The sequence below is a fragment of the Bison bison genome, unplaced genomic scaffold, assembly GCF_000754665.1.
Source record: "Bison bison bison isolate TAMUID 2011002044 unplaced genomic scaffold, Bison_UMD1.0 scf7180017864519, whole genome shotgun sequence".
In the NCBI taxonomy this organism is placed as follows: domain Eukaryota; kingdom Metazoa; phylum Chordata; class Mammalia; order Artiodactyla; family Bovidae; genus Bison; species Bison bison.
The window spans coordinates 13,037,711-13,062,651 of NW_011495072.1; the positions used below are offsets into that span (position 1 = coordinate 13,037,711).

The following is a 24,941-nucleotide window of genomic DNA, read 5'->3' on the forward strand; positions in this document are numbered from 1 at the left end:
CAATTTGATCTCTGGTTCCCCTGCCTTTTCTAAAACCAGCTTGAACATCTGGAAGTTCATGGTTCATGTACTGCTGAAGCCTGGCTTGGAGAATTTTGAGCATTACTTTACTAGTGTGGGAGATGAGTGCAATTGTACGGTAGTTTGAGCATTCTTTGGCATTGCCTTTCTTTGGGACTGGAATGAAAACTGACCTTTTCCAGTCCTGTGGCCACTGCTGAGTTTTCCAAATTTGCTGGCATATTGAGTGCAGCACTTTCACAGCATCACCTTCCAGGATTTGAAATAGCTCAACTGGAATTCCATCGCCTCCACTAGCTTTGTTCGTAGTGATGCTTTCTAAGGCCCACTTGACTTCACATTCCAGGATATCTGGCTCTAGGTGAGTGATCACACCATCATGATTATCTGGGTCGTGAAGCTCTTTTTTGTACAGTTCTTCTGTGTATTCTTGCCACCTCCTCTTAATATCTTCTGCTTCTGTTAGGTCTATACCATTTCTGTCCTTTATCGAGCCCATCTTTGCATGAAATGTTCCATAGGATAACATATTTAAGTATTGATAACTTTAGAGATGTTCTGACCAGAAGGATAGTTTTTAAATTATAACTCTTAACCTGGAAGGTCAAAACAGTAATAGCCCATTATGAAAATGGACATAGCACAGATATATTCATATTGACCATACTTCAGTTACACTTGAGAGTAACAGCATTTTTAATCACCTAATGTAAATGGACTCAATGTAAATACTATAGAATACATACATCAAAGATTCAGGTGATTCATGAAGATTAAGTAGTATGCATATAATTTGTTATTTTATGAATATTAGTGTGCCTTCTTTGACTTTGTTCATTTTCTACTTGCAGTTAGCAACTGGAAGTTTTCTTTTTATTTGCATAGAAAATGTAGTTTTTCTCTTTTGTAAAGCTACATAGGAAAAAAAGGTAAAACTGAATATTTCCCATGACATTTCATAAAAAAAACAGGTCTTCCAGTTGGTAGACTTCTAAACTAGAGTTTAAAATTTATGTTACATAATAAGAGTCTATATCTAGTGTATATTGTTTATTTTGCCTGATTTTCCAATGTCTTGGGAAAGCAGAGTGCTATTAGGTTTTCCTAACATTTTCATTTTAACTTTCTATGAAAAGATTAAACTGCCTTGAAAATTAATACCGAAAGATTCCAATTCATATTTTCTTGTTATCTCTTTCTTGAGAGGTAAAGTGGCAATAAAATGAATGAAAGAATTAAAGTGAAATGAATTATTGTCTACTTATCTAAATATACTGTGATTCGCACTATATAATATTGCCAGTGATAGTTCTAGGACTGTGCTATTTAGGCTTTTATAGAGCTGAGTTAGCTGAACTGAATTAATGATTGATTTCTAAAAGCTTCCCTTAAGTAATATTAATCTATTTTTGCCTTTTTATATCCTAGGTGCCCAAACCAGTAGATTATTCTTGCCAACCCTGGTAAGTATTAAAAATGTTTATGTCGCTGAGTTGAAATACCATACCTTTAGCTCAAGGACGGCTTAAATGTGGGAGTAGTAAACTACATTCCATTTCTGTTTGTCCTGGCTAAAGATGTTTTCACATGTAACAGAACACCATAATGAATTTATATACTACTGAGCTTTTCCATATCTTTATCAGAGAGTGGTGCATGTGAGTACAAGTGCAAGTACTTGGCTGTAAATCCAAAGTTTATCATCGCCAAAAGTGGAATGGGACATGGGCAAATATGCATATTGTATTTTAGAATAGGTTTCATGAAATTGAGAGGGGGGGCGGAATGTATAATTTCATTGTCTGAAACAAAAACTTAGCCCAGAAAGGATTGTTGTTGTTTAGTTGCTAAGTCGTGTCTGACTTTTGCAACCCCACGGACTACAGCACACCAGGCTTTCCTGTCCTTCACTATCTCCCAGAGTTTGCTCAAATACATGTCCATTGAATCAGTGTCATTCTCTGTAGCCACCTCCTCCTGCCCTCAATCTTTCCCAGCATTAGAGTCTTTACCAATGAGTTGGCTCTTTGCATCAGGTGGCCGGAGTATTGGAGCTTCAGCTCCATCATCAGTCCTTCTAATGAACATTTAGGGTTAATTTCTTAGGATAGACTGTTTTGATCTGCTCACAGTCCAAGGAACTCTCAAAAGTCTTCTCCAGCACCACGATGCAAAAGCATCAATTCTTCAATTTTCAGCCTTCTTTATGGTCCAACTCTCACATCCATACCTGACTACTGGAAAAACCATAGCTTTGACTATACTTTTCCTCCATCTATTTGCTATGATGGGACCAGATGCCATGATCTTTGGTTTTTGAATGTTGAGTTTTAAGCTAGTTTTTTCCCTCTCTTCTCTCACTCTCATCAAGAAGCTCTTCAGTTCCTCTTCACTTTCTGCCATTAAAGTGGTAGCATCTTTATATCTGAAGTTGTTGATATTTCTCCTAGCAATCTTGATTCTGGCTTGTGATTCAGGCAGCCCAACATTTCATGTGATATACTTTACATATAAGTTAAATAAGCAGGGTGACAATATACAGCTTTGATGTACTCCTTTCCCAGTTTTGAACCAGTACAGTGTTACATGTCCAGTTCTAACTGTTGCTTGTTGACATGCATACACGTTTCTCTGAAGATAGATAAGGTGGTCTGGTATTCCCATCTCTAAGAACTTTTCACAGTTTGATGTGATTTACACAGTCAAAGGCTTTAGTGTAGTCAATGAAGCAGAAGTAGACGTTTTTCTGGAATTCCCTTGCTTTCTCCATGATGTTGGCATTTGATGGTTCCTCCACCTTTTCTAAACCCAGCTTGAACATCTGGAAGTTCTTGGTTCATGTACTGTTGAAGCGTAGCTTAAAGGATTTTGAGCATAAGAGTATAACCTTGTTAGCTTGTGAAATGAGCATAATTGTAAGGTAGTTTGAATACTCTTTGGCATTGGAATGAAAACTGACCTTTTCCAGTCCTGTGGCCACTGCTGGATTTTCCAAATTTGCTGACATATTGAGTGTAGCACTTTCACGGCATCATCTTTTAGGGTTTGAGATAGCTCAGCTGGAATTCCATCACCTCCACTAGCTTTGTTTGTAGTAATGCTTCCTAGGTCCACTTGACTGCCCACTCTAGGATGTCTGGCTCTAGGTGAGTGACCACATCATTGTGGTTATCTGGGTCATTAAGACCTTTTTTGTATAATTCTTCTATGTATTCTTGCCACCTTTTCTTAATCTCTTATGTTTCTATTAGATCCTTATCATTTCTGTCCTTTATCATGCCCATCCTTGTATGAAATATTCCCTTGATATCTCCAATTTTCTTAAAGAGATCTCTATTCTTTCCCATTCTATAGTTTTCCTCTATTTCTTTGCATTGTTCCTTATACAGATGTTGGAAAGATGAAATAAAATGTGTATAATACTAAGTACATAGTAAGTACCCAAAATATGTTAATTAGCGTCATATGTTTGATTATAACTATTCTAAACAATTTTTCTGGTTGAAGATGTCATTTTCTCTTAAACTCATAATGTCTAAAAAGTAATAATCATTATCTATTGTTTCCTTGTTTCTGTTAGTGATATGGCTAACCTCCTCTTAAAATGACTGCATCTATTTTCATTTTCTTGATATTAAAATGTATGCATACAAATTAGAAATCAGGGTATGAATATAAATGAGGTATTCTGAGAGTATATAGTAAGTACTAGTTCAGTTTGAAAGTGTAGGTAACACCTGAGTTTCTTGATATTTTAAACTGATCATTTTCTGTTATATAACCAAAGCATGAAAAATGTCAGGTTACGGTAGGAACACATTGTCCATAGTATGGGATCCTTTTCTCAGCAGTCTTACTCTTCCTCCCCAGCCACATCTGCTTTGCGTAATCATTGTCTGTTTTCTCTGACATCCTTCCCTGGCTTTAACACTGAGCCCGCTGAGAAATTATAGCAGGTCTGTGATAGAACTACAAATCTTTGCTATATGTTTACCTCTTTTAAGACAAATTTGAGGTCTTAGTTTTCATGGAATTAAAGACTGTAACCCTGACAAATTAATTTTGGAACAGAACTGATAGCATGGATAATCAAACTGTAAAGCATCAAGAACTGGTGAAATCATGAAAGCGTGCTAATAGTTTCCTTCTCTTTTCTTTTACTATTTCTATATAAGAAGGCATAATAGTTACAAAACTAATGACATTAGAGAAATACGAATGCCACACACAAGATAGATTTTATGAAATAAACTGATTTGATACCTGGGAACCATTCAGAACACAGGAGATTAGCTTTTGAATCCTTTCTTTTAAAATGTACCCTTGCCAATATGTAAAATTCTATTGAAATTATGACCAAATAGTATTGTTTCTAATGATAAAAAAAATCAAGATGTTTAGATGAAGGAACACCCTTGAAAACAGTAAGAAATAAAGATAATAGAATTTCAAAATTACTTTTTCTTTTCTAAGAAACTTGGGACAGTTTCTTCACACTAAGCAGGCAGTTTCATGTGAAATGCTTTCTGCTAAGGAACAAAATGATCAACCATATCAGAAAATGAAACCTTCAATTTTAGAAAAACTAAACTGTTTAGAGAAAAATTACACTGTGGTTTTCAAGTCATTAAGAGGGCTTCCCTGATAGCTTAGTCTCAGTTGGTAAAGAATCTGCCTGCAATGAAGGAGACCCCAGTTTGATTCCTGGGTCAGGAAGATCTCCTGGAGAAGGGATAGACTACCTACTCCAGTGTTTTTGATCTTCCCTTGTGGCTCAGCTGGTAAAGAATCCACCTGCAGTGTGGGAGACCTGGGATCTATCCCTGGGTTGGGAAGATCCCCTGGGAAAGGGAAAGGCTGCCCACTCCAGTATTCTGGCCTGAAGAATTAATTACATGAACTGTATAGTCCATGGGGTCACAAAGAGTCAGACAGGACTGAGCGACTTTCACTTTCTCAAGTCATTAAGGAGTTAAATATCCTTGTTATTTTCACATTTTAAAGCTGTTCCCGTAAGGTAAACTTTGTCTCTTTTATAAGCCATGAATCTTCAGTCTGTGTTTTGGGGTGTCATGAAGACTGGGGTGAGACATGGGGCTCACATCTGGGGAACTGTCTGAAAATCCTTATGGAGAAAAGGATGCAGATACCACTGTCCCTGCCTCATCCTCCAAGAAGTCAGACAACTTAACTTTCCCTCCCTTAGCAAGAGACATGAATTAGAGGGTATATTACTTGGAAAAATTGAGCCATATGAGGCCTAGACTTGGAAAGAGCAGGCCCAGCAAAAATTGGCAGAGATGCTATACTGAAAACAGATCAGTCAAATTAAGGAAAGTCAGTATACAGACTGATGATGATCCTCAGTTCCTTTGTACAGCTCAATTACAGTACTGCGACAGCTGTGTCTTACACACATGGACTACTCTCTTCTTCCATCCAGATAGGAATTGGGAAGATTTTTCTCTAAAGAAATGGAATAGACTCAGAATTAAAAACCTAAAATCCAGCCCCATCATCAGCTTCTTCCCACATGATCAGATTCCAACCCAGTGAGCCTCCCATACTGCCCCCACACAGAACTCCCAGTCAGTTCTTGGATGCCTTTCTCGCTTTCTTTTTTTTTCAATTGAAGGATAATTGCTTTACAGAATTTTGTTGTTTTCTGTCAAACCTCAACATGAACCAGTCATAGGTATACATATATCCCCTCCCTTTTGAACCTTCCTCCCATCTCCCTCCCCATCCCATCCCTCTAGGTTGATACAGAGCCCTGTTTAAGTTTCCTGAGCCATACAGCAAAATGTGAGCAGACAACAAAGAGTAACCTGACATTTGAGAAAAGCCTTGAAGTAAAGAAAAAAATAAATGTCAAAAAGAAACTTGGAAGAATTACAAACATTAGCATGGGCAGAAGAGAGAAGCCTTTAATTTATATTCTCAGAATTAAGAGATAATATATCCATACAAGTGAGCTGGATGTTTTATAAAAGAGACAGAGATTGAGAATGAAAAAGAGTTCTCTAAGTATTGAGTAGAGAAATTGGAAAATAAAGTTGAATAAATCCTCTAGAAAATCAAAGAGAGATAATAGAGAAAAGGTAGAGCAGACAACTGACCTGAGAAGTCCGGCCTTCATTTAATAGGAACTTGAGAAAGAGAAACTAACAACAATTATATATATATATATATGAAAAGATAAAACCCCAAATTTTTTAGAACTGAAGGCTATATGACTCTACATCAAAGATGCTCCTGAGAGCCCAGGACAACACTCAACTTTTTAGTAGAGCATATAACAGGAAGGCTTATTATTATGAACTTTGCTATATAGAGCAATGAATTTGAGTTTCCAGAGAGGGAAAAAAAAAAGATAAAGACTCAGAAATCAGAATGGCATTGAATTGGAAGTTAGAAAAGCAGAACAGTGCCTTAAAATTTGAGAAGACAATGATTTGTCACCTAGAATTATTTATCCAGCCAAATTGTGAATTAAGGATTATTAAGTAAAATACAAATATTATAGATATGAGACCTTCTAAGTATTACATCCCATATATTCGTTTAAGATCTGAGGAATTAGCTAGTAAACCAGGAAAGAGGGAGATACAAAATCTAGGAAATGGGAGTGAAGGGATTCCAGGACTACACTAATTCAGCAGGCTTAGAGAGAAAGCAGTGACAATTAGACCAAGAGGGTGGAGGGTTTGGGGAAAATAGATGTCTCCATAGAAAGAATTAATAGGTACGGTACATGGTGCTGAACAGGTATCACTGCGGGGTTTATAATTCGTTTGGAGAATTTGGAAAAAAAAATTTGGGTAGAGACAAAGAAGCTTGAGCAAACAAAAACTTGAGGACTTGTTTGTTGATGTTGGATGTTCTTCGAATGTGACAACATGACAAAACTGGGTCAGATGATGGCTAGGCTTTGGGGCAGTTTCAGAAAGGAGAGTGAGGGGCAGCACTATGATGGCATGAGCGTAAGTGGAGAAACAGTGGTTTTCTGTCCTGGGATCTGAAATTGATAAAAACTCAGAAGGCTAAGAGAGAGAAGGAGGGCCTGAGAAAATATCTGAAAAGATTATAGCCAAATACTTCCCTAACATGAGAAATTTACTCAAATTCAGGAAGTGCAGCATTCCTTCCATACAAGATAAACCAAGGAGGAATATTTTAACATGTATTAATCAAACAGACAAAAATAAAAGACAAAGAAAAAAATATTAAAGTCAACAAGGGAAAAGCAACAAATAACATACAGGGGAACCCTGATAAGGTTATCTGCTGATTTTTAAGCAGAAATTCTGCAGACCAGAGGGAGGCACAATATATGTCATCTGATGAAAGGGAAAAACCTACAGCCAAGAATACTCTATCCAGGAAGGCTCTCAGTCAGTTTCAATGGAGAAATCAGAAGTTTCACAGATAAGCAAAAACTAAGAGAATTCAGCACCACCAGACCACCTTTGCAACAAATGCTAAAGGACCTTCTGTAGGTGGAAAAGAAAAGGCCACAGCTAGAATCAAGAAAACTGCAAATGTGCAATCTCACTGGTAAGAGAGACTTTCCTAAACATAGGATATCATCCATATACAAATATGATATCAAAACCAGCAGTTTTGAGAAGAGGAGAATACAAATGCAGGATACTGGAGATGAACTTGAAATTAAGGGATCAGCAACATAAAACAAGTGTGTATATTTGTAGACTGCTATATCAAAATGTCATGGGAGATACATAATGGGAGAAGACAGGATGGCAGGGTAGAAGGACATGAATTCACATGAGATACAGCCGAGAAGTTCATGAAAAGATGCTGAACACTGCTAATTATTAGCGAAATGCAAATCAAAACTACAATGAGGAATCACCTCCTCACACCACTCATTATGACCAACATCAAAAAATCTACAAACAATAAGTGCTCCAGATGGTGTGGAGAAAGGTGAACCCTCCTACACTGTTGGTGGGAATGTAAATTGGTGCGGTCACTATAGAGAACAGTATTTAGCTTCCTTACAAAACTAAAAATAAAGCTACCATATGATCCAGCAGTCCCACACCTGGGCATATACTTGGAGAAAACCATGGTTCAAAAGGATACATGCATCCCAATGTTCATTGCCATGCTGTTTACAATAGCTAAGACATGGAAGCAACCCATAACTCCAGTGATGGATGAATGGATAAAGATATGGTACATATATACAAAAGGTATAACTCAGCCATAGAAAAAGAATGAAATAACTCAGCCATAGAAAAAGAATGAAATAATGCTATCTGCAGCAACATGGACAGACTTGGAGATGATCACACTAAGTGAAGTGGACAGAGAAAGACAAATATATGACATCAGTTTACATACAGAGTCTTAAAAAATAATACAAATGAACTTATTCACAAAACAAACAGACTCACAGACTTAGAGAACTTAGGGTTACTGAGAGGAAAGGTCAGGCAGGAGGGATAGATCGGGAGTTTGGGACTGACATGTACATACTGCTATATTGAAAATAGATAATCAACAAGGATCTACTGTATAGCGTAGAGAACTCTGCTTGATCTCTGTAATAACCTAAATGAGAAAATAATTTTGAAACAGAATACATACACACACATATATATATAACTGAGTCACTCTGCTGTCAGATGAAACTAAACAACACTGTTAATCAAATATACTCCAATATAAAATAAAAATTTTTAAATGCTGTACCCATGGTGGTTCAGTGGTAAAGAATCCACCTGCCAATGCAGGAAACGCAGCTTTGATCCCTGAGTCAAAAAGATTCCCTGGAGAAGGAAATGGCAACCCACTCCAGTATTCTTGCCTGGAAAATTCCACGGACAGCAGAGCCTGGTGGGCTATAGTCCATGAGGTTGCAAAGAGTCAGACACAACTTAGCAACTGAACAAGAACAACAACATATATTTTAACTTAAAATAAACTACATTCAGTTCAATTCAGTCGCTCAGTCGTGTCCGACTCTTTGCAACCCCATGAATCGCAGCACGCCAGGCCTCCCTGTCCATCACAAACTCCCGGAGTTCACTCAGACTCAAGTCCATCGAGTTAGTGATGCCATCAGCCATCTCATACTCTGGCGTCCCCTTCTCCGCGTGCCCTCAACCCCTCCCAGCATCAGTCTTTTCCAATGAGTCAGCTCTTTGCATGAGGTGGCCAAAGTACTGGAGTTTCAGCTTCAGCATCATTCCCTCCAAAGAAATCCCCTACATTACCACTCCAAAAAAAAAAAAAAAACCTCCTGGGAACCACAAACCAAAAATCTACAATTGAAACACACAATTAAAAAAACAAAGCAATCCAAACACATCACTAAAGATAGACATAAAATGACAAGAGGAGAGAATAAAAGAGGAGGGGAAGAAAAAAGATCTTCAAAACCAAATTCAGTCTCCTTGAACTGAACCAGGAATAAATGGAAAGTATGTGAACAGACCAATCATAAGAATATTTTAACATTGAATTTGTCCCTTTTAATGTTGTGGAATTTTTATATGCTTAAGCCAGCAGAGTTTGGGAACAACAGAATTTTGGTTTTGAAAATATCTTTTAAAAATTCTATTTGCTACTAGTAGTTTCTTAAGAAAATTGGTTATCAAAATTGTGGACTAAGAATTAATCTTATATCTAAAAAATAATTATTTAAAAATAATTTAAATTGTCCCTAAATTTTCTTAATACTCAAAGGAGATGTTATTTCTTACTGTTTTACCTAGAAAATGTGAAATTTTGGAGGAATGTGTGTATACGTGTGCACGTGTCTATGTCTGAGTGTGTCTTACATAGGCCATCCTTCCCTAAAGTCTTTTTCCTTCTTGACACTAAACTTTCCACAGCCCTCTCCCATGGACGCTAGCCTACCAGGCTCCTCTGTCCATGGGATTTTCCAGGCAATAGTCCTGGAGTGGATTGCCATTTCCTTCTCCAGGGGATCTTCCCAACCCAGGGATCGAACCCCCAGTCTCCCGCGTTGTAGACAGACGCTTTACCGTCTGAGCCACCAGGGAAGTCCCTCTCTGACCCAATACCCACTAAATTCCTCCCTTTGTTCCATTTATTTATTGATAAATGTTTAGTGTGTTTGGCATTGTTCACTTCACTGTTGTAATCTTTGTAGAGACTAAAGTATCTTTGTTTGAATGTATTTAAAGGACATTTTCCTGCATTATTTTTTGAATTAGTATAGCAGTAAAAACAGTTCAGATCTGCCACTAAATTAAAATCCTGACAGATACTTATTTTTAGCCTCTGTTCTCTTTCAGGTACATTACCTAAATTTTCTGTGTCCTTGTTTCTCAAAGGTATGCTGGAGCCATGGAAAGACTGCAGGCAGAGACTGAACTTATTAACAGGGTAAACAGTACTTACCTTGTGAGACACAGGACCAGAGAGTCAGGAGAATACGCAATTAGCATTAAGTAAGTAGGACAAGAAATAGCTTTCCTGTTTTCATAATTGCATAGATCATCTGACGTGTACAACACTGAAGCTGAAAACCAAGGTTCTAATTGCAGCAGAAATAATGCATCATCTCTCTAGACAGTTCATTAATACTTGAAAATATCTGTTAGAAAAAAATGGTATTAAGTGTTATAGGCTGCTAATTGGCATACCAGATTTCTTTCATAACACTGTGCTTTGGTGACTTGATGCGTGCATGTTTCTAGTAAATCCTAAGAATTATAAATTAACAGATTTTATTTTGTTTTCTGTATTCTCAAACTGATCTTATAAATAAATTGGGCAGAATGATTGGTCAAATCTACTGCCCCCCAATCTCACTTCAAAAATTGGTTGTAAAAAAAAAAAAAAAATTGGTTGTATCTTCAACCAATCTAGTGAATATATTTTGTTAATTAGCTGTCACCAGTGTATTGGCATAGGTATATATTCTGTCTTCGGAATTAATTCCTATAATGTTATGGGGGCATGCCCTCTGGTAATTATTGATTTCTACTGATTAAAAACACATTTATATTCATAAGTTATCCATTGCCCACAGGTACAATAATGAAGCAAAGCACATCAAGATTTTAACAAGAGATGGCTTTTTTCACATTGCGGAAAATAGAAAGTTTAAAAGTTTAATGGTAAGCATTGATTAGTTCTTTTCAATCTGTGGTCCTTAGTTTTCTCTTATTGGAAAGGTCAGTTTAGTTCTATAGTTTCTTGGAAATTTTGCTTGCTGACACATTTAAAGAGAATAATATCTTTTTTGCAGCAGAATCCTGAAAATTTTAAGAATTCTAGTTAAGTTTTACATTACTCTAAACATATTTTTCATTGTAAACTAAGTTTGCAAGTTTAAGATAATATTTCAGGGTCCACACTATATGATTCTTAGAACCATAGACACATTCAGGTTCATTTCATGCAAAATACAATATACTGTCAAATGGAAAACCTTTTTGTATTTTCTAGTCTAAGTGACTTGTGCTACAGTTCTTCTTCATTACCTTCGACAATTAAACATTAACAAGATCACACTTTTACCATACGACAGTGATTTCATAGCAATTTTATATTTAAATTGAAACAGTATATTGTTACCAAGTTGCTTCATATAAAGATGATTCCGATTTTTAAAAGTGCAACTTAGCATACAAGAATATTATGTATTGTCACATAAACAATACATACATATCATTACATGTGCACTGTTAACAGTAAAGAAAAAAGTTCTTATTTCCTGAAAAGTAGTCTCAGGCCTGTTTCTCAAGTTGGAGAGTCTCTTAAGATAATGAAGAATTTGGATATAGGACATAAGATGCCTTTGTAGAGCTCTGTTAAGTACTTTGAGTAACATTGGGAAGGACCAGTCATTGACTGAACCATCAATCAAATGATACATACTGCATCCATCTGGAAAACATCTCAGAGCACTTTGCAGATGTTAACACTAAAGTTAAAACTTAGTGTAAGACAGTCTTACAAAATAGGCCAGCTTAAAAGTCTTACCCAAAAATTTAGAACTGGATCAAGACAGGAATCAGCATTTTAAAGAAATTGAAGCATCTTGTGACTGAGGGACTGAACTGAATTGAACTGAGTCAAAAGAAAAGTACGGAAACCTGTCTTGACATAAATATCACATTCCCAATTCAAAAGCTAAGGATGGGCAGCATCCTAAGGATGTGTCCTGGAAAATGCAAACCCTGTCAAATTGGCAGCCAAGATCCAGGCATTCTCCTTGCTGGCAGCGAGTTATATTCTGCTGGAGCAAGCAAGCTGTGCACAGAGAGAACAGGACCTGAGGAGGTTTCTTCCTGAAAGGAAAACCTAGCAGGTAGGTGGCAAGTGGATGCACAAATAATGAGTGACAGCCCCAGCTGAGACATGAACAAAGCATGCACAGGGGGTCTCCACATCACTGCAAAGACACACCAGTTTGACTCTCACCTGCAGAACGTAGGGTGCTTGGTAATGAGGCTGCTCTGTGGTATCATGGTTAATATGAGACTTTAAAAAAAATGCTGTAGGGCCAAAGTTGACTACCAGCTTTGCTGACTTTGAAAGCAACAAAAGGGACTCCCATCACAAGAGGATGAAAGGAATAATCACTGGCAAGAACCAGTCAATTCAACTTGGTGTCACCTGGATTCAGCTCAAGAAAGTTCTTCATCCTCTAAGGTTAGATGTGAAAAGCCAGTAGATAACACCATGACCTGGATTAGTGATCATAGATCCTCAGGTTCCTATGTGCATGGAAAGCTGTGATTATAATATACGCCATAAAGACCAAGATTTCAAGTAATTTGTATCTGAGAGCGGTAAAAGTTTTTTCAGTGATGTTCCAGAAAGGGAAGTAAAAGAGTTCACATAAGCTAACAGAGCTTATTACATGGTGTGTGTAAGACATCAGAAATGTCACTGCTGGAGACATATATATGTGTTTTTTCCCTCCATATCAGGGGATCTTTTGTAAGGAAGTACATAATACAGATAGTTAAAGGGAGGGGATTAAGAATTAATTGCAAAACTACAATGAAACTGAAAACAAAAATAAGCAAATGGATATGATTGTGAAAAGACAGACAAGAGGCTAAAAAATCTCAGTCTTAGATAAATACTTCTGTCAGGAAGAAAATCACTGTAAAAAAATGCTGAAGAGACCACTGAACTCTCCTGGACCTACCTCTTCTTTGTTTCTGTTCATTTCTTCAACAAATTCATATTGAGGCCTCACTGTGTGCAATCGCTGTGATTCTGCAGAATTCTAAAAGGACTCAGTTCTGAAAAAATTCTCAAATTAGTAAATCTATCTGTACCAAAGCCTCAAATAAATCTATACTTGGACCCTAAACTAGGAAATGCCACACCTGGATACCTGATTGGAAGGAATGGCTCCTATCTGAGTACCAGCCCCTCTGGAAGAAGATAAAGGGTTAAGAGGCACTTCTCTCTGGGAGCTAGGGGCTTCCCTCTGCAACTTTAAGGAGTTACCTTTTATCATGCCTTTTGTGTTGTTGGGAGATAACCCAGTTGCCGTTATATCTTGGTCTAGGAATTGAGTTATTTCTTAAGTATAGTTCAGTTTCCTCCCGTGGTGACTGGTAACATTATATCACCTACGTAATATTCATTTATCTAATGACACTCTAGGATTAAATTTAATTGGGAAAGGATGTAAAATGCAAACAAAATCCAGAATTTGTTTTAAATCAGCCTGTTTCTCAAGAAGACTGACCTCAGGTTGTTATAACCTAACCTTTTTTCACCCCCTCCGGTTTCAGTGGCTTGGTTAATCGAAATCTTTGTTTTTCTAGTCATTACATTTAAATTCTAAAGGAATTTCTGTATCCAGATTACAAGGCATTAATTTTGTTCTAATTTTCATGTATGCCAGACAATCCATGTCCAAATGCTGTTTATAAATCATCTCCATTGCCCATTTCCTTGGTAATTGGAATAACTGGCTCTCACTCATTATTTTTCAGAGAGACTTGAATTGTTGACACCACTGTGTCAGTGTGAGATAAGGAAAGCTTAGTGATTTCTTTTGTTTAGCGTCTTCTTATTTACTTGTAGTACCTGAAGGTCAATGACTGCTAAAGCGGGGGCGGATTAGACTAAAATACAGAAAGCAGAAAGGCATGAATTAGAAGAGCTGCACAGTGGCACTATTTAATTCCACCTAGTAGAAACATGTAGGAAGATCTACCCTCATAAGACGGTAAAAATGGAACTCAAATGTCTTTGATGCTTACTGAAGTGTTTGCAGCTTACCAAGCCATACAGCCCTAGGCCTTGGAAAAGTCATTTTTGCTCCCATAAAATCTGGAGGTGGATAGGTATTAAATGATTAACAAGTCCTTTTCAGTATGGTAATTCTGTGTTTTCTACCCAACTTCTCATAAACTTTAATTCATACTACTCATGATATATCATGCATAAAATTCATGTTACTTATAACAAATTACTGATAACATTTATAACAATTTCAGTTACATTAAAGTTCAAAGTTATTGGCTTATGATTACTTTCAGGTTTATTTTCACATTTTTTTCTAAAGCACACACTCAGTTCAATAATAAAACTAAGAGAAGTGTGTTGCTGATGCAAATGATACACTGTATGATTCTTTCAGAGACCTTACAAAATTTTGCATTTAAAAAACTTAAATGAGGGAGGAGGGTTCAGGATGGATTTTCTTTTAAAAATTTAGAAAAAAATAATAAAAAAAAATAAATAAAAAACTTAAATGATAATATTGGTCTCTGAGCAGAATTTAATTCCAGACCTTGCCTTCGCAAACCATGTTAAAACCACCATAATATAAACGCTGTATTCTGATCAGTGAAGCCATTTTGGGGATATAAACTTCTAATGCCGTAGGAAGTGTTACTACGAACAAAGCTGTAGGAGGGGATGGAATTCCAGGTGAGCTATTCCAAGTCCTGAAAGATGATGCTGTGAAAGTGCTGCACTCAGTATGCCAGCAAATTTGGAAAACTCAGCAGTGGCCACAGGACTGGAAAAGGTCAGTTTTCATTCCAATCCCAAAGAAAGGCAATGCCAAAGAATGCTCAAACTACCGCACAATTGTAGTCATCTCACACACTAGTAAAGTAATGCTCAAAATTCTCTAAGCCAGGCTTCAACAGTACATGAACCATGAACTTCCAGATGTTCAATCTGGATTTAGAAAAGGCAGAGGAACCAGAGACCAAATTGCCAACATCCGCTGGATCATCGAAAAAGTAAGAGAGTTCCAGAAAAACATCTACTTCTGCTTTATTGACTACACCAAAGCCTTTGACTGTGTGGATCACAACAAACTCTCTGAAAAATTCTTCAGAGATGGGAATACCAGACCACCTGACCTGCCTCTTGAGAAATCTGTATGCAGGTCAGGAAGCAAAGTTAGAACTGGACGTGGAACAACCGACTGGTTCCAAATAGGGAAAGGAGTACATCAAGGCTGTATATTGTCACCCTGCTTATTTAACTTAATGCAGAGTACATCATGCAAATGCCAGGCTGGATGAAACACAAGCTGGAATCAAGACTGCTGGGAGAAATATCAATAAACTCAGATATCCAGATGACACCACCCTTATGGCAGAAAGTGAAGAACTAAAGAGCCTCTTGATGAAAGTGAAAGAGGAGAGTGAAAAAGTTGGTTTAAAACTCATTCAGAAAACTAAGATCATGGCATCTGGTCCCATCACTTCATGGCAAATAGATGGAGAAACAATAGAAACAGTGACAGACTTTATTTTTTGGAGCTCCAAAATCACTGCAGATGGTGACTGCGGCCATGAAATTAAAAGATGTTTGCTCCTTGGAAGAAAAGTTATGACCAACCTAGACAGCATATTAAAAAGCAGAGACATTCCTTTGCCAACAAAGGTCCATCTAGTCAAAGTTATGGTTTTTCCAGTAGTCATGTATGGATGTGAGAGTTGGACTATAAAGAAAATTGAGTGCCAAAGAATTCATGTTTTTGAACTGTGGTGTTGGAAAAGACCCTTGAGAGTCCCTTGGACAGCAAGGGGATCCAACCATTCCATCCTAAAGGAAATCAGTCCTGAATATTCTTTGGAAGGACTGATGCTGAAGCTGAAACTCCAATATTCGACCACCTGATGCGAAGAACTGACTCATTTGAAAAGACCCTGATACTGGGAAAGATTGAAGGCAGGAGGAGAAGCGGATGACAGAGGATGAGATGGTTGGATGGCATCACCAACTCAATGGACACGAGTTTGAGTAAACTCTGGGAGTTGGTGATGGATAGGGAAGCCTGGTGTGCTGCAGTCCATGGGGTTGCAAAGAGTTGGACATGACTGAGTGACTGAACTGAACTGAAAACTTCTGATATTTTAGCTTTTTTTCTTTTAAGGTGGTCAGATTCTACTCCTTTGCTTCAGCAAGTACACTTATAATCTGGGCCCAAGCAAAGAAGAAAGAATGGAAGAAAAAAAAATTCAAGTTATAGCATGTGTAAAACCATATCATCTTGGGTCTAAGAAAACAAGAAGATACTTAGAAAATGCTCCTTCCCTCTGCTTCCCGTTTTGCATATTTACATTTACCAGGTTACTATTTGGTAATAGTACAATGTAGTTGGGAGCAGAAACTTTGGAGCCAGACACCAGTTATACAACCTTGCCCAAGCTGATTAATCTCACTGAGCCTTGAGCATCAGTGGGGAAAAGACCCATCTCTTGTTTCTTGTCTGAAGATTGTAAGAAACTATAGAAAACTATACATATACTATATAAAACTATATACATATATACACACACACACTATATAAAACTATGTAGCACATGTGATCATGGTAGCTCTCATGATTATTCACAGGTACTAGATACTTTATCCCTTCTTTGCTATAGTCTGTGAAATGGTTTATTATCCCATTTTACAGATGTGAAAGGTAAAGCCTCTCCATTTGCTTTATCCAGTACTTGAACCAAACCATGCTGGTTTTAGTTTATGAAGATGGTCTTTGTTATCTTTGTCTGTTCCCAGCCTGTCTGCTCTACTTAAAACAATCCTTTCATCCTTCTTGGCTTTCGAAATTATACTTTTATTCAATTTAAGCCAAGCTACCTCCTCTCATGAACTCGTCCCTCTTCCTTCCCTCTGGACTCTGAAAAGGAGGCTCTCTTTCCTTCTTGCCTTCAAACTCCCATAACCTTTCTCTTTCCTTCCACGGTGTGTATGCCTAGGAACCTTATCTTCATAATCTCTGTGATCCCTGGAACACCCCATACCATGTATCCCACAACTTATCCAAATTTGGTCATAAATAATAAATAAATCGATGATTCTCTTTCTCTTCTTTCAGGTGATTTGTTTGGGGGACTTTGAACATGAGCACTGAATGGAAGGGCTGAGTTGATGACAGTGTGATTTTTTTTTAAGAAATGAGTTGCTTTTATACAGTTTTAAATAATAGTGCTGTAGAATAAGCACTGAATAATTAGGTTAAAAGTTATTTTGCATTTCTTTTCATTTCAGGTTTTTCTAAGAAACATAACTGGTACTCATCTAGTGATAATATGCATTTTATATTATGAATTAACCATTATTAATTTTCTGTTTAAAGTAGAGGGATTAAGATTTGTGCAGAATCTGTGAAACTGACATCGCAAAAGAAATATTCTGAGATCGCAGTATGAAAGATGGTGGGTGGTTATTATATTAGGCTTGGATGTATTTAAGGCAAATTAGGTATAAGAGAAAATTGGAAAGAACTACATTATTGACTTCTGTGAGTACGAGGTGACATACAGAGCTAAGAGAAGGTCACTAACACTTCCTCGTAAGCCAGAAGCAATGTCAAGAAAGCGATATTTATGGTTTAACAACTTTGGTTTACAGTGGAAAAGCATATTTAGGATCAAGTTTGTTTTTCTGCTATGTTGAAAGAAAATGCAGGAAACTATAGATTACTATATATTCATAAAACAGCCCTTGCCTCCCTAAACAAAAATAAAGTATTTCATAAGTAAGAACAAGAATTTCTGTTCTGAGTTTGAGGTTTATTATGGCTTCTTTTTACTTACTACATCCGACTGAAGACTAACAGGATATTGAGTAACAATGGGGGGTAACTCACATTATAAATGGCCTGGGTAACAAGGACAATTACTAGTTGGGTGTATTGTACACCAGGAAGCAGGGAGAGGTTACCATTTACTTACTGTAACATGTTGTTTAGTCACTAAGTTGTGTCCAGCTCTTTGCGACCCCATGGACTATAGCCCGCCAGGCTTCTCTATCCATGGGATTTTCCAGGCAAGAATATTGGAAGGGGTTGCTATTTCCTTCTCCAAGGGATCTTCCTGACCCAGGGAAGCCTGTGGCAGGCTAGAGTCGAACCTGCATCTCCTCTTTGGCTGGCAGATTCCTTACCACTGAGGCACCAGGGGGCTTATGGAAAATTTAGCATTAAGTTGATTATCCCTTCATTGCATATCATTATGTGTCAAGGAGTTTGTGTGTTTGATTCTTTTCTCCTAAAGGAACTTGTGGAGTACTACAAGCATCATTCTCTTAAAGAAGGATTCAGAACCTTGGATACAACTCTGCAGTTTCCATACAAGGAGCCAGAACATTCAACTGGACAGAGGGGTAATAGAGCAGGCATCAGCTGTGAGTATTGTAATTTAGAATACAATTGCTGACACCTAAGGATTGAAGGCATGATAACATTGAACATCTTCATTCCAAATTTTGAAACAGAACCAATTTATACGCTGATGAATTTAACAAAGAATTATTTTTTCTAGAGCAAAGTAGAGTCAGATGGACCAACAGGTTTATGAACATGCCTAGATTTAGTTCTTTGTGCCAAATTAAAAATCATGTTTGTGTCAAATCCATCAGAAATGAAGGGTATGTTGATATGTAAGTTTTGTACTTTTCCATGACTTTTATATTAGCCAAACTCTTTTTTAACTGACACATGTTTATGGTCACAGTCCTGTTTTATTAACAGGATTTAAGCAAGACTCCATCTAACTTTGTACCCCAAGTCTGCTTATCGATTCCAGTTCAATGATTACTTTTGGAACTCTGAAGTAACCAAAAGCACGTTTCCCCTGATTCCAATATTTAAAGGTATACATTAGGCACTTTTGGAATGAGCACTGTGCCACACATAATCACAGAGATTAGCATACAAACCAAAAGCATCTTTAAATTTAATTGGAGGAAAATTGTTCTAATGCTGTTGTGTTGGTTTCTGCCATACAACAATGCTAATCAGCCATAATTATACATATGTCCCCAATTATAATTTGAATGCGAGTTCAAGTCAAAAACTTTTCTCATCATTTACTGTCATATAATCTTCCTGTGAGTAGATATAGTGTATAAAGAGAACACTGAAAAAAATGCTGTGAATAAACTGCTTTCATTCCCTTATTTTAATAGCATTTAAAAAGTATTAATAAACTGTTTTAGAGAAAAAGGAATACAATTTTATTGCCCTCAGAATGTTTAGCCTAATCAAAATGAGAATATCTAGAGTGTTTGAAAAAGAATTTGCATCAGGTAATATAATTTTATTATATTACCTTTTTTTTTCCTAAAAGCAGAAACTGAAAGGGAAACAAATAATGCTCAGGGCAGTAACACCACCAGTAAAATTTCATAGCACTTCCATAAAGTAAATATACAAGTAATTTGTCACATCAACTGACAGGTTTTTTTTTTTTAATTTGAATAACTTAATAGCTGTTCTGTTCACAGAGATCAGTGATAAATGAACAGGCTTGTCCAATGAGAGTAGTCAGAGCACACTTTTTTGTTGAAACTGTAAACACATTAAAATTTATCTTTCTATGCTTTTAGCCCTCTGTTACCCAATTACCTTAGACACTCATATAGGACATAATTTTTGCTAATTCAGAAATGGACCTTTTCCCTCAAAAAGGGGAAAAAAAAAAAAAAACAAATTTTCTACAAAATTCCTTAAAAATTTACCAGGCTTATGACATTTTCCCTACATGAAAAGTATAATTTTCAGTTCTTTTAGTTTGCCTTCCTGGTAGCAGAAGATAATAAAAGTTGCCAAGGAGGTCGGCTACACTACAAATCCTGTTTGAGTCACTCACTCAGTTTTAGAAAGTCCAGGTGAGAGGGGCTGGCAGTCAGGGAAAGCACCGGCACTCCCTGTGCTTGACACGTGTAGTTGCTCAGAGAATACTGTTAACAGCAAATGAAGTTGCCTAGTTTAAATTTTTGTTTAGTGTTTAACTAAATATTTAACGCTTAAACTTGTTTAGTCACTAGGGATGGAGATACAGATTCTTCTTGTCTTTTAAAGCATATCCAACAGCATGATTATGAACATCCATGCCAGCCACAGGAAGATTTTTAGAGTCATGAGTTCAAACATTGTAAGCCCAGTCTTTTTAAGAGACTCTGGCAAGTCATGATATAAGAACCAGTTTATAATTGAGAAGTAAAAGAGAATCATTCATTTAAAATTTAATCTTTGTTACAGCTAGCCTTTGTTCACATATTATTCAGTTATTGATTCCTTCAACATATAATAATCACCTACCACAGACAAGGCAGTGTTCTAGGTATGGGAAATAGTAGTCGAGAATACAAAGGCCCTGACCTTATGGAGCGTATACTTTAATGAGGAGGCTCTGACAAGTCCTATTTCTATACAGGATGAGAAGCAAAGATCTCACTCCCAAAGTGACCAGAAAGCAGTGAGGGTGTGAGTTGGTGCGTCAGTCAGCAATAATTTCTCCATGGTCTTCAAGATCTTACACTCCAGGATTATTCAGTTGTTACCATAGAGCGGGATTACAATCTTAGATTAGATTTATATTATCCCAATGTTTTATTCGCTTGATGCTAACTTTGTATGGAATGAGAAGAACACTAAGATCATTCTGAAGATTAAATGAGGTGCTATACATACAGCGTTGCACAGAGTGCTGATAACATGGTAAACACACACAGAAGTCAGCTGAGCTACTGCTGATTCTGCACTTCCACTGTGGCTGATGCTCACCCCACTAGTACCAGGCCCTCATCTTCTAACACAGCAAACATTTCCATGTATTTCTAATAGTTGAATTACCAGTTTTAACTCATAGCAACTTACATCTTTGTTTTTATGATTTTTTAAAATATCCCTTGCTCATTTTATGCCAAGTCCTGATTAAAGATGGACTCTTATTTAAAGCATTGCTTCTGTTTTTATACATGTGCCTTTCAAGAAGTGGTAGAGAGGAAACTCTACATACTCTGTATAGAAAGTTTGTGTAGGATGTCTTTAGAGTCATTACCTCTGGTTCATAGCTTTGGGTGTACTGCCAAATATCATCTCAGAATAACTTTTATGAAGAAGTAGTAAATACTAGGGGACATTGGCTTGGACAGGGCATGGTGTCTCCATTCCTTCTGAGTAACGGAGAAAGCAGAGCAGACAAGCCACAGACAAGGAGTACCCATGTTCTGGGTAAGATTGGAGCTCCAGCTCCCGGTGCCTGCTACTTATTATTATTTTTCTCTTAAATACATAGTCACCCTGGAAAAGAAAGACCTGAGGCATTGTGGAAGAGGCTGCTTGCTTCTGTATTAGCCTAGGTTAGAATGCATGCATGTCTGCTAAGTTGCTTCAGTCATATCTGACTCTTTGCAACCCTATGGACTATAGCCCATGGGATTTTTCAGGCAAGAATACTGGACTGGGTTGCCATGCCCTCCTTTAGGGGATCTTCCTGACCCAGGCCTCAGACTTGTGCCTCTTATCTCTCCTACATTGGCAGCCGGGTTCTTTACCACTAGTGCCATCTCAGAAGCCCCTAGGTTAGAATGTTCTTAGGCAAATTAAAAACTATTCTCAAATGTGTAAAATATGGTAAGATTATGACAGGCCTACCTCATGTAATTTCAAAATAACATATATAAAGATACTACTTAGAATTAAACAGATATCCAGAGTATTGAGCAAGGAGCATATTAGCATTTCTAGGTGAGGAGTAGGCAATGCTGTGTCCTAGGACTGTGAGACTGTTTCTGCCTTTGCAATGACTTGAGTGTTTCCGCTAGAGATGGAGAGAGGAAGGAAGAGAACAAAGAGAACTCGGGCACAGCAGTGAGCTCTTGTGCTTCCCTAGAGACCCCTCATGCAGTGGCCCCGTGGAAGATGTTCTGCCCGGTCCTGTGGATCTCTGTAAGAATCTCATTACTTTCCAAAAATGGTCACAGAAAAACTGCCTTAGACTGCTGCAGGTGTACCCTTAGGGCTTGTATATACTGAGTTGACTTTTGCCTTTCTTGCTCTACAGTGAGCGCTTAATTATTTTCAGGGCTGCTACTGAGTAAGCTGTCTGACCTTAGGCAAGTCACTTAGCCTGTCTGGGCCCCAGCTTTCTCATCTGATGAATAAGGAATGAGATTAGATATTTTATTATGTTCTTTCAAAAGCAGCTCCTAGGTTTCTTTCTTTGTACACGTGAAAAAAGGAGGTAAGGTAGAATGGTAATGGACCATTATACTTGGGAAAGTGGCACAGTTAGCTATTTCATAACTTATTAATAGACCTTAGGTATTTCCCAAGTAAATGGAAGATTAGTTGGGCCAAAGAGTTGGTTAATGTTTAAAAAATTGTTGGTTACCTCTATATTTACATGGTCTCAAAGTTTCTCATCACAAGAACTTGTTAATTACAAAGGGACAGAAAAACCATAAAAGTGATCAAAATTAGCATCACCAATGATGGGACAACTTGATATCATGTACCTCCTAATGTGATGCTCCTGAGAAGGCTGCAACACCAGTTTGGTGGTATTCCTGCCCTCCAGGGTCCACAGATGGAATCTAATCATGAGGAAACATCAGACAAACCCAAATTCAATGACATTCTACAAAATAATTGGCCTCTACTCTTCAAAAATATCGGTGTCATGAAAGACAGAGAAAGAGTGCAGAATTGTTTTAGACTGAAGGAGACTAATGAAACATGACAGCTGGACACAACAGGTAGAATCTTGTACCTGGAAGTATTTTCCTTTTTTTCTTTTTTACTATAAAGGACACATATGGGACAATTAACACATTTTGAATGTTTCTAGATTAGTAATTTTTTGTTTTTGATAATTGTAGTGTTAATGTGTAAGAGAAGAAAATCCCTTTGATTTTAGGAAGGACACGCTGAAATGGTCTTTCCCAGTGACTCAGCTGGTAAAGAATTTGCCTGCCAATGCAGGAGACTCAAGAGACGTGGATTCAGTCCCTGAGTTGGGAAGATCCCCTCGAGAAGGAAATGGCAACCAACTCCAGTATTCTTGCCTGGGAAATCCCATGGACAGAAGAGCCTTGGTAAAAGAGTCGGACAGGACTTAGCAATTAAACAACAAGAGTGAAATATTTAGAGATAAAAGGCATTACATCTGAAACATATTATAAAATAGTTCAGGAAAACTAAAGAGCTTAAAACAAATGTAAAATATTAACATTTGAGGAGTTTGAGTGAAAAAAAATTAGAATCCTTTGTACTATTCTTGCAATTTTTACATCTGAATTATTTTAGAAGTAATAAAATTTAGAGATGGTGCCTTTAGCTGAAGAGAACTAACAGAATTGGAGGAAAATGTCAGCATTCTCCTCCTCCACCTGCTCCAGGAACAGGGGGAGATTGGTGCACTGATTTTAGGATGTGTAGAGTACTGAGTACATTGTACTTGAAACCATCTCTTCTTTACCTGTGACCATACTGTATTTACTTATTCATTCATTCGTTCTTTTAATCAACAAATATTTTATTCAACACTATGTGCCAAGTTCTGTTCTGGATGCTAAATATAACAATGAATAAGATGGACAGTGGTGCTGCTAAGTCGCTTCAGTTGTGTCTGACTCTGTGCAACACTATGGACTATAGCCCCGCCTGGCTCCTCTGTCCTTGGGATTCTCCAGGCAAGAAGACTGGAGTGGGTTGCCATGCCCTTTCTCCAGGGGATCTTCCTAACAGGGATTGAACCTGTATCTCTTTAAGTCTCCTGCATTGGCAAATGGGTTCTTTACCATTAATGCCACCGAACAAATGTAAAACAAATAACTTCATGTGTGTGTGTGTTAGTGGCTCAGTTGTGTCTTATTCTTTGCGACACCAAGAACTATAGCCTGCCAGGATCCCCTGCCCATGGAATTCTCCAGGCAAGAATACTGGAGTGGATTGCCATTCTCTTCTTCCGGGGATCTTCCCTACCAAGGGATCAAACCCCAGTCTCCCTGCATTGCAGGCAGATCCTTCACCATCTGAGCCACCAAATTCTCCTAAGTCTTGTGAAGCAGATGCACAGGTGAAAGGGTACGGCAAGAGGACCTGTTTAACCTGGAAGGTCAGGGAAGGACATTTTGAAGAAGTGGCAGCTAGGTGAAATTTACAAGATCTACAGACAATTGGCAGGGTGTGGGTTACTGAAGGGTAGGAAAACACCAGAGTGAAGAAGCAGTTTGTGTGAAGGACATTAACAGGAAATAACTTGATACATTTAAAGAACTGGAAGGGGGCCAAATGTTTAGAACATAGTGAGTGGATTCTAATATGTACAATGGAAATGTAGTAGAGCATTATGAGCAGAAAATGATATGAACTGATTTACATTGTTTTGAAAGATCACTGCCTACTCTGTGAGAATGGCTTGGAGAGAGGCATGGACAGAAGAAGGGAGTGAGGAAAATTCCACAGATGTCCAGGGGAGGGATGATGGACATTTGGACAAAAGTTGAATAAAGACAGTAAATCAAGACAATGGGCTGATTTAGATATAATCTGGAGATTGAATTGACTGGATAAAGGAATTGAGGTAGAAATAGTACATGTGTGATATCTGCCTTAGATGACCCAAATGGTGAAATGATGGCCTGATCAAGAAGTAAAAGGGATATAACACATACAAAGG

General features: G+C 37.6%; 1 protein-coding gene across 2 annotated transcripts in view; it reads left to right on the top strand.

The window, feature by feature from the left end:
* The window catches only part of VAV3 (vav 3 guanine nucleotide exchange factor), a 436,414-nt gene that overhangs the window by 393,096 nt on the left and 18,377 nt on the right, over window positions 1-24,941 (top strand). For both annotated transcript variants that reach the window (XM_010830944.1, XM_010830945.1), the window contains exons 22-25: window positions 1,450-1,484; window positions 10,353-10,469; window positions 11,054-11,141; window positions 18,528-18,657. In XM_010830944.1, the coding sequence (XP_010829246.1) occupies window positions 1,450-1,484; window positions 10,353-10,469; window positions 11,054-11,141; window positions 18,528-18,657 (370 nt within the window). The remainder of the gene's footprint in view (window positions 1-1,449; window positions 1,485-10,352; window positions 10,470-11,053; window positions 11,142-18,527; window positions 18,658-24,941) is intronic.